Here is a 9,353-nt window from a genome sequence, read left to right as displayed (position 1 = left end):
TTACCTATCAGTAATCCATCCATTTTCTAGCTTCCCTCCATTCTTTTGCCCTGTCTAGAAGCCTTTTTTTTTTAACCTTTTTACTGTCACTCAGTGGGGTTTCAAGAGAGATCAGAGAGAAATGCATGTGTTTAATCCTCTACGTTTAATTGGAAGACGTTAACCTATTTTATTTTGTTTTATTTTATTTTAAAGATTGACACCCAGCTATCATCTGTTGCCAATCTTTTTTTTCTTCTTCTTCTCCCTGAAGGCCCCCAGTACATATTTGTATATTCTAGTTATAGATCTTTCTAGTTGAGCTATGTGGGACTCCCCCTCAGCATGGCCTGATGCGTGGTGCTAGGTCTGTGCCCAGGATCCGAACCAGTGAAACCCTGGGCCGCCGAAGCAGAGCATGTGAACTTAACCACTCAGCTACAGGGGCCGGCCCTAACCTATTTTATAGATAGAGAAACTGAGGCCCAGGGATAATGACTTGCCCCAAGTCATATAACCAAAGTAGAACTAAAGTCTCTAGTCCCCAGGTCAATGTTCTTTGTGAAAGAACAAAAAAGGTATGAAAATGGGAGGAATGCAGAAGTTCAGTAGGGTGGTTTGGGCAGAGGGGGCATCTATAAAAGGAAAGTGCTGGTGGGAGTGGCCTGAGAGGAAATGACAAGAGATGGCCAGAAAAAGAGCAAATATTTTTATCCTTGGGTTTTCTGGCCTCTTACATTTCACTGTCTTCAAATTCCTTCAAGATATTTATTGTCTATAGGAACCCCTCTCTGTGTTGACTCCTCGCTATTTCTATTCTATATTCCATTCTTTCCCAGAAATATATAGTATTTTAAAAATGTTATTCTACTCAAATTTCTCATATCCTCCAATGCTTGCAATTTGCCAAATCTCCTGGTTATTTCAATAATCCAAGTTCTTGAACTGGTTGGGGAGAAGCATTGATAGGGAAAAGCGGTGGAAAGAGATGGGAGCAACTTGACAGAAGAAGGGATAATAAGTGTTGGTGACAGGGAGGAGAGGCAGCTAAAGAGGACTCTAAGGTGATAAGCTTCGGTGAGTGGGGCAAATTGGAACAGGGAAGTCAGAGATGCTGATGATCTTGGTCTTAAACATGATAATGCAGAGATGGCAGTGTGAGAGCTATGTAGACATGCCTGCAGGCAGAGGGAAATAGGAAGTGAAAGATGTAGCTGTGCATCACAAGATCTCAGGGTTGGCAAGTTTTTACATGCTTCCCAATGCAGTGCTGGAGGAAGTGAGAGAATATGATAGCTCCAGGGGTCACCAAATCAAAAGGAATCTCTTTAGGATGGGAACATTTAGGTGGGTTTAAGGTGGAGAAAAGGAACAACCAAACGGGATGGGTATATCGCTATTTCTAACTTATAAAATGCTCTTTGTTGTTGTTAAAACTGAAGCATACCTAAATATAAGTGCCTGAGGCTGCGGTGATGTTGACAACTGAATTAGTTTCCTATTGCTGCTGTAACAAATTACCACAAATTTAGTGACTTAAGACAACACACATTTACTATGTTACAGTTCTGGAGGTCAGAAGTCCAAAATCAGTCTCTAGGCTAAAGGCATGTGTCAGTAGAGCTGGTTCCTTCTGAAGGCTTTAGGGGACAGTCTGTTTCTTTGCCTTTATGAGCTTCTAGTGGCTGCCTGCATTTCTTGGCCCTTTCCTTCATCTTCAAAGCACTTCACTCCAACCTTTGGTTCCATCGTTAAATCTCCTTTTTCTGACTTTGACCCTCTTGCCTCCCTCCTATAAGGCCCTTGTGATTATATTGGGCCCACCTAGATAATGCAGGATAATCTCCCCATCTAAAGATCCTTAGATGAACCACATCTGTGAAGTCTCTTTTGCTATGTAAGGGACATATTTACCTTTAGGTGAATAATTCACCATTAGGACATGGACATCTTTGGGGACCATTATTCAGCCTACTACAAGAACCTTCTGGTAACACTCATGACCCTCAATTCTTGTCAAGGTATGGTCTATATATATTGATACCAGTGGATGAATGAGTGGATAAATAGATGAGCAAAGACCTTTTAGTGATTCAACAAACATTTGTTATTGCGTCCATTATCTGCTAGGTCATGTTTTAGACTATCTGCAAAGGAGGGCGATGAAACCAGTGCTTATTCTACAAATGTGACACTGCTTGGTCTCAAAACAAATTCTCTATTATATTAAAATGACAGCTGGTTCATTGCTTACCATGGAATTAAGACAAGAGAAGAGAAGTAGTAGGTAAAGCTATTTTCATCATTCTACTTAAAGTATTTGTCTACGAGAAAGGTAAACAGAGCAATCACACAGGCAGAGCCCAACCCGAACAACAAATTCTGATCAATTAAGTCATTTTGTGGCATTAAATGAAAAAATCTGGAAAAGCTGTCCGAAGGCCTTCTGGGTAAACATCTCTCCTGACTTCCCCAGGCAACTTGAGTTCCACTGAAAGTCCCAGACCTACGTGTAGCCATAGGGCCTGTTCCCTGTGTGGGCTGTGGGTTTGACCCCAGTGGTGGGGGTCCTGCCCTCTCTGTAGCCTGAGTCTCTAATGCTGATATGGCCTTGGGGATTGCCCCCTGTGTGGTCTGTGGGTTTGACCCCAGTGATGGGGGTCCTGCCCTCTCTGTAGCCTGAGTGTCTAACGCTGATATAGCCTTGGGGATTTCCCCCTGTGTGGTTTGTGGGTTTGACCCCAGTGGTGGGGGTCCTGCCCTCTCTGTAGCCTGAGTGTCTAACGCCAATGTGGCCTTGGGGATTTCCCCCCGTGTGGTCTGTGGGTTTGACCCCAGTGATGGGGGGCTTGCACTCTCTGTAGCCTGAGTGTCTAACCCCGATGTGGCCCTGGGGATTGTCGCCTGTGTGGGCTGTAGGCCTCTCTTCCTTGTGGCCTGAAGACCTGCCCCACGTATGGCTTGTGAGCATGCCTCCTGTGTTGACTGTTGGCCTGTCCTCCTTACGGCCTCAGAGTATGTCCTCCGGGGGGCCTGTGGTTCTGTCCTCAGTGTGGACTGTGAATCTGCCCTGCCTATAGGTAGTTGGAGTACTGCTTGTATGGGCTGTGGGTCTGTCCACCCTTGGGGAAGTGACCCTGCAACTTGGAAAGGCTGTGGGCCTGTTCCCTGTGTGGTCTGCTGGTCTGCCACTGGTGTGGGCTGTTGGCCAATCTCCCATTTGGACTGAGTGCTTGCCCCAGGCACTAGGATCCTAGCAGTGGAATGGCTGGGCCCTGACCTCTTATCAGCACAGGAATACCCATTCCCCTGACTCTTTTTTGCCTCAGATGACTGGTTCCTGGCTCGGTTTGGGCCATCCATGTCAACAACGCGAGGCGAGGAACTCCCGATTTCCATGTAGGAGAGAGGGCCTTCAGATGGCTGTGTCATGCAGATTGGTAAGCCCCATCCACAGATGCCCAGAGAGCATGCCTCACAATTGATCAAGTCGTGGGACCCTTCCAAAGTCACCTCCGGTTTCACGGGTATCTCTCGAGCCTTCTTGAGGCCATTTGTGTAGAATCTCTCTATAATACGCTGTACCAGGTTGTTCAGAATCCTCATGGTGCTATCTTCGGAGAACTCGGGCTTCTCAAATCGAGACCAAGAACACTTCCGGCACCTCTGACCAAAGAGCCGCATAAGCACCTGGCCCGGGGACTTCTGGTGCTCCAGGCGCATGTGACACAGGATCTGCACTTTGGCGGAATACCACTTTCGCTGGCATGAGGAACACCAAAACCTGCAGGCAGAGGAAGAAACCTATTGCACCCTCAGCTGAGTGTTGACCTGAGGAAAATGGGCCTCGCCTTGGTCCCTAAGATCCCTTTCAGTTTGAAAAGTGCATGTGATATTGATGAATTGACAAATAGGAATGAGTGGGACTGCATTTCTAATAAAGCTTTTTCCTGTGATCCACTGAGCTTCCACCCATACATGGTCGCAAGTCTGCCTCTTTGCCAGTAAAACATCTCTGGGCGTCTCAGAGGGAAAAATGTTCCTGCCATCTACCAGCAAAGTTTGGTCCTCACAATGGTCACAGAAAACTCTTATAAAGTACCTATTTTGAGGCAGGCCCTGTAATTGGTGCTTTACAATGTTATCCTATTTTATCTTTAAGGCACCCCTCTGAGGTGGGCATAGGACATACAAGGTAAGTGGTAGAGCCATGTTTCCAATCCCAAGCCATTTGAAATGAAGCTTGTTTATCTATCTACACATCACCTCTCATGAGCAGCATGGCTAGTCTTGCACCTAGAGTAACTGACTTAGGACCTGGAGCCATAATACTTGGGTTGGAGACCCAAGTCCATAGTTTACATCAGGGAGACCTTGGAAACAGCACTTTCCTTCTCTAAGCCTCAATAATTTTTACATCCACAAAAGGAAATTATTCAAAGGTTATATTGTCAGCATTAAATGAGATAATATATGGGAAGGCACTTTGTAAACCACAAAATGCTTTTTAAAAGCTGGTTGATATTGTTCCAAAAATATGCACGTGGGTTGCTTTTCCCATCTCAGAATGACTGTCAAATCAATTCATGTGAACAGGAGCAGCATCTTGCTGTTTGGAGGAGTGCCAAACTGGTAAAAGACATCACGAGTCCCTCAGAGAGCAGAAAGAGACACTAACACAGCTCACTGTATTACAGAGCAGAAGAGATGACTGCTACATGGGCTCTGGCTGGTGCCTTGAAAACTATGTTCTACAGAGCCCCAGGAGACTTCAGTTAAGCAATGAGTTCTGCAGCTAAAAATAATTACATATAAATATATATGTTCTATACTATGTAATATATAAATACATGTTATTTATAAATGTATTTTATATATATATATATATATATATATATATATATAACCCCATTATCTTACAGGAATGAAGAAGAAGAAGACTTATTCTGCCTAGGAAAACCAGGGAATGCTTTAAGGAGGAGGTAGCAGTTGAGCTGGTCCTTGAAAAAAGAGTAGAGAGGGAGGGAGGTGTGCCAAAGAGGCGCAACATCATGGACAAGGGTATAGTAGTCTGAAAATGCATGGCGTAGCTAATAACCCATAAGGCACGGAGCAGAGGATACCTGAGGCAGGATAGGGGCAGGCATGGAAGCAGGACAACAAGTGAAATGGAAAATGGGGTGAAGGCCCCTGCGTGCCATATAAAAAGAGAAGACTTGATTGTCCAGGTCAGCAATTCTCACCCGCCTGACATGGGCCAGGAAGCTGGTTCCTGTAACTTGGAGGCTTGCTGGGGGTTAAAGAGAGAGATAGCCACTCCAGGAGGGGCATTACTTAGGGACTCTGGGAACTAGGTTTTAAATTTCGTTCTTTCAGCATCATTCCCTCCTTCTACCCCCAGGTCTTCAGTAAAGAAATGCTCAAAGTGATTGCCATGCCTTGGTCACCTCTCGGGGCTTTAAAGGAAGGCCCTAGTCCCAGGCTGGTACTAAATAGGGCTATGGCTAGCAGGGCCACTGCAGCCTGGGGATGCCAGTCAAAACTGATGGGGGAGATAGTAGAAGATGCTGGATAGAGGCAATCTGGAACAAACGATGTGGTGAGAGAATAGAGGGCAGATTTATGGAACGTGGAAATATTCTTTGGGGACTTCCAGAAATATTTAGGGAGGAAACCTAGTAAAAGAAGAAATTCCTGCAGTTAAGCAAAGTGGAGGCTTGGAGGCTGATCATTTAGATCCTAAAGAGCTCTATGACCACAAAAGGATCGAGAGCCTGGTGACATTTATTCTTTTAACAGCTCTCAACAGTCAATGCTGAGCTGAGCCTCTTTGCCCAGGAAGGCCGGTTGCCCGGGAAACTCACTCACCCGCCAAACGCTCTCTGCTGGTACTGCTTCCACCCTTCGGCCACACAGTCTGCCTGAAGGTTCCCATCCAACTTCAGGGTCCATTTGGCCTGGGGTTTCACCTGCTGGATCAGTTCTTGAAATGTCTTCTCCCATGCCCTAACATCGAAAACCACTCTCTCCCTCTGAGGCTGGGAGTCCATGTTTAACAGGTAAGTTTTGTTTTCCTCGGCACTCAGCAAGAGAAAAAAACAGTTTCAGTTTCTATGTGAGCTGTTTCCTATAGTTGGGCACACAGAACAAGTTTTTATTCTGAACACAGAGGGCAGCAGAGTTCTGCTAGTTTGTGAACAGGCCTTGCTAAGAGACTTCTGAGTGTGAAGCTCTGCTCTAGATTCTGGGGGCGCTTATAAGTTAGCTGGTATCTTATTTTTCTCTTACTTTTACACTAGGCAAAGCATTATGCTCGGCACTGGGATGAGAAACAGTTCCTACCACCATAGATGCTCCCACCCTCATGCAGACACAGGGGGGTAGGTGGGAGGAACATGTGTCCATCACTCGTCTTGTGCACCTGATGAATCCTCACCGTAGTCTTCTGAGGGGGATTATTCCCTGTATCTTGCAGGTGAGCTGCACAGAGAGCTGGGGTACCTTGCCCCAAACCAGCCAGCTAGTAAGCAGTATACGTGAGACTTGAACCCGGACCTGAGCAATTCCCAAACATGCCATGTCTCCACCCACCTCCCTTCCTGAGAAGAAACAGAATGGCATTTCAGGTTCCAGGCTGGCACTCTGGAGCCAGTGTGAGAGGAACCGTCTTGAAACCTTGACCTGGTAATTTAGTCTAATGAGATCTCCTGGGTGCTGGGACAAGACACCAGGATGAATGAAAGGATTAAATTCTGCCATTCGCTATTAAATTATCTTGCAGGGCAGTGAGCAAGCAGGTGTGGAAGCCATCATTTGGTGGCAGGATAGAGAGAATTCCCATTATGGGTCAAGGGATTGGGACTAAATTCAAAGAATCTGAGATTCTAGAAAGTAAGCTCTGTCTCTCTGGAGTTTAAATTCAAATGGGAGAAATAAGACAAGTAGGACGCTTATGTCCTTGGAAACCCCACTACAGTTACTGTGTCCCAGACAGGAGCAGCCTAAGTCGTCTCAGGCTTTCTAGACTTTAACCTGCTCTGTGAGAGCAGAAACGCCCTCCCCTTCTTCCCTCCCCCCCCCGCACCAGGATATTCCATTCTATACAAATTCTCTCTGCTTTCATAACTTCACACATTGAGGGTACCTATGTCTACACAGATGATATAGGAAACTCTTGTCTACACAGACAATTATAGGAACTCAGAAATGGACCCATGGGATATTAGAACTGGAAAGCTCTTAGGAATCAACTGTTCTCTTTTCCCTCTGATTATGATACATACGAAAACTGAGACCCAGAGGAAAGAGGTCTCCCGCCCAAGATTACACAGAAAACTAATGCCGGGCCCGGCCCGGTGGCACAGCTGTTAAGTGCGCACGTTCCACTTCTCGGCGGCCCGGGGTTCGCAGGTTCCGATCCCGGGTGCGGACATGGCACTGCTTGGCAAAAGCCATGATGTGGTAGGCATCCCACATATAAAGTAAAGGAAGATGGGCACGGATGTTAGCTCAGGACCAGTCCTCATCAGCAAAAAGAGGAGGACTGGCAGTAGTTAGCTCAGGGCTAATCTTCCTAAAAAAAAAACAAAAACAAAAAAAGAAAACTAATGCCAATAGAGGAGCAGAACCCAGACATGCCCTGTGCCAGCTCTAAGCTCTGCTTATCTGCCCCTGCCATGCATAGGCCTTTTCCCCACCCTTTCTGTCCTATTTCTGTTGGGTTTAAGAACACGAGCCCTCTCTTTTCATCCTTTATCTTCAGAGCGTGCCCACGTCCCCTGTCTCCTGACTCCTCAAGTGGTCTTTTTTCCAAAAATCTAGCTTTGATTGGTCCACTGTACTCCCTGCCATTTCCCTCTGTTTCCTTTGACGTATGCAACTGCTCCAGGCTGGCCTGGTCCAATGGACAGGGGACGGGGAGACTAAGAGTGTGAATTGAGATTTGAGGGCTGGAGGCAACCCACTACCTTCCCCACCATCACAAAGAAAAAGAAGAAGAAAAAGAAGGAAAAAGAAGGAAAGCCCTTTTAAAACCCCACAGATGCATGGATGTCACTTGCTTCTTTGTATCAAGACATTGTGACTCCAGGATAATAGAATTGTGGAACTCGGTGGGTGGAAGAGACTTCAGATATCATCTCGTGACCCCCTCCTCCCATGTCACTGAGAACCAAGTTGTGGAAGTGACTTACCCACGTCACACAGTGTGATGTGTTCACCTCTGGGCTTTCACTAATGGTTGATACCTTACTATAGATTGGTTAAAGAACTCCTGAAAGACAGTCGAAAAAGAGGAAGGACCCCCAAAGGGAACAAAGCACAGGTCAATTCTGAAAAAGGAAGGCAGAGGAAAATTTAGAGTCTCAGCAGTTCAGAGCTGTAATGAATCCGCAGGATCATCTAATTCTGCAACGGCAATGTTGTCCCTCCCCTGTTCTTGCCCAAGACAGACATTGCTAATCAACACTTGCACCCTTCTCTCTGGATCTGGGTGTAACTTCAGAATCCCTTTCATCACAGTGTTCTAGGCAGCCACTACTGACTGATTGGTAGATGAAACTTTTTTGCCGTTCTTGCAATAGTCCAGCTCCCTTATTTTACAAGTTGCAGAAACCAAAGCCAAGGTAAATTCGGTATAACTAGGGCTGAAGTCCAGTTTTGTAATCTTAGGTTTGCACCCATTTTCAGAATATCACATGACCCGTCACAAGTAAGTTTACCACAAAGCCTAACACAAAGAGGTGTGTTCTTCTTAGGGACATTTTAGGCTTGGATAGAAAGGAGACTAGACATGAGTGATAGGGATTGAGGGGGTGAGATTGAAAAAAGAGATGGAGGCCCTGTCCACGGCCGTCATCCACTTGATAATTTATTTCTATAGTTACTTTAGCTTGAGGGTGGAAGGGGATGGAGGGACTTGGTTTGGTTAAGCAGAGAAACAAGAAATGTAGTCCATAATGTGGCAATAATTTTACTTACGTTTTAAACATCTCTTTGAGTAGTTAGCGTAAACTCTGTAGATATATGCAGAACAGATATAGAAAATGTTTAATGTGATTGATGTGGGGAACAATGAGGCTGGATGATTCCTAACCTAAGCCTATTTCTCCTGCTCTGGACTGGAGTCCCTGCTGTGTTGGTGACGCCAGACATCTCTTCACCTCCTGGACCCTGGGATGACCTGTCTAATAAGGGGAGGAGCCAGGACTCAAATATATCTGATGCCACACTAAATCTCATGAAAGCATGAGTGAATCCAAAGAAGGAATGAGTTGCTAATGTTAGAAGAAGAGACAGAAGGCACCTGGAATCTGAGTGGAGGTCTTCATGCTGCAACTCTAATTAGCAATCTCTGGGCTGGAGCCCCTGGGCAC

General features: G+C 45.8%; 1 protein-coding gene across 2 annotated transcripts; it reads right to left on the bottom strand.

Annotated features, from left to right (window-relative positions):
• Window positions 1-2,062: 2,062 nt before the first annotated feature.
• Window positions 2,063-8,468, bottom strand: RTP4 (receptor transporter protein 4). Of its 2 annotated transcripts, none has more exons than XM_070242683.1 (3): window positions 8,172-8,468; window positions 5,848-7,552; window positions 2,063-3,763 (listed from the first exon to the last, which is right to left on the bottom strand). In XM_070242683.1, the coding sequence occupies exons 2-3, from the start codon at window positions 6,027-6,029 to the stop codon at window positions 2,287-2,289; spliced, it is 1,659 nt and encodes a 552-aa protein (XP_070098784.1). In that variant the 5' UTR covers window positions 6,030-7,552; window positions 8,172-8,468; the 3' UTR covers window positions 2,063-2,286. The 2 variants fall into 2 exon arrangements, with proteins under 2 accessions (XP_070098784.1, XP_005601938.2); XM_005601881.4 differs by having other exon boundaries at window positions 5,848-6,060; window positions 8,172-8,398.
• Between the last annotated feature and the right edge of the window lie 885 nt (window positions 8,469-9,353).

This window comes from Equus caballus, chromosome 19 (genome assembly GCF_041296265.1).
Source record: "Equus caballus isolate H_3958 breed thoroughbred chromosome 19, TB-T2T, whole genome shotgun sequence".
In the NCBI taxonomy this organism is placed as follows: Eukaryota; Metazoa; Chordata; class Mammalia; order Perissodactyla; family Equidae; genus Equus; species Equus caballus.
Note: the sequence above shows the minus strand (reverse complement) of the source record. Positions and strands in the feature narration are given on the sequence as shown.

Excerpts from the sequence above, each read along its gene's own strand:
- RTP4 (XM_070242683.1), bottom strand. The coding sequence starts at position 6,029 with ATGGACTCCCAGCCTCAGAGGGAGAGAGTGGTTTTCGATGTTAGGGCA. Across the intron at positions 3,764-5,847 it reads CAGCAGAGAGCGTTTGGCGG|GTTTTGGTGTTCCTCATGCC; the intron begins GTGAGTGAGTTT and ends CTCTGCCTGCAG.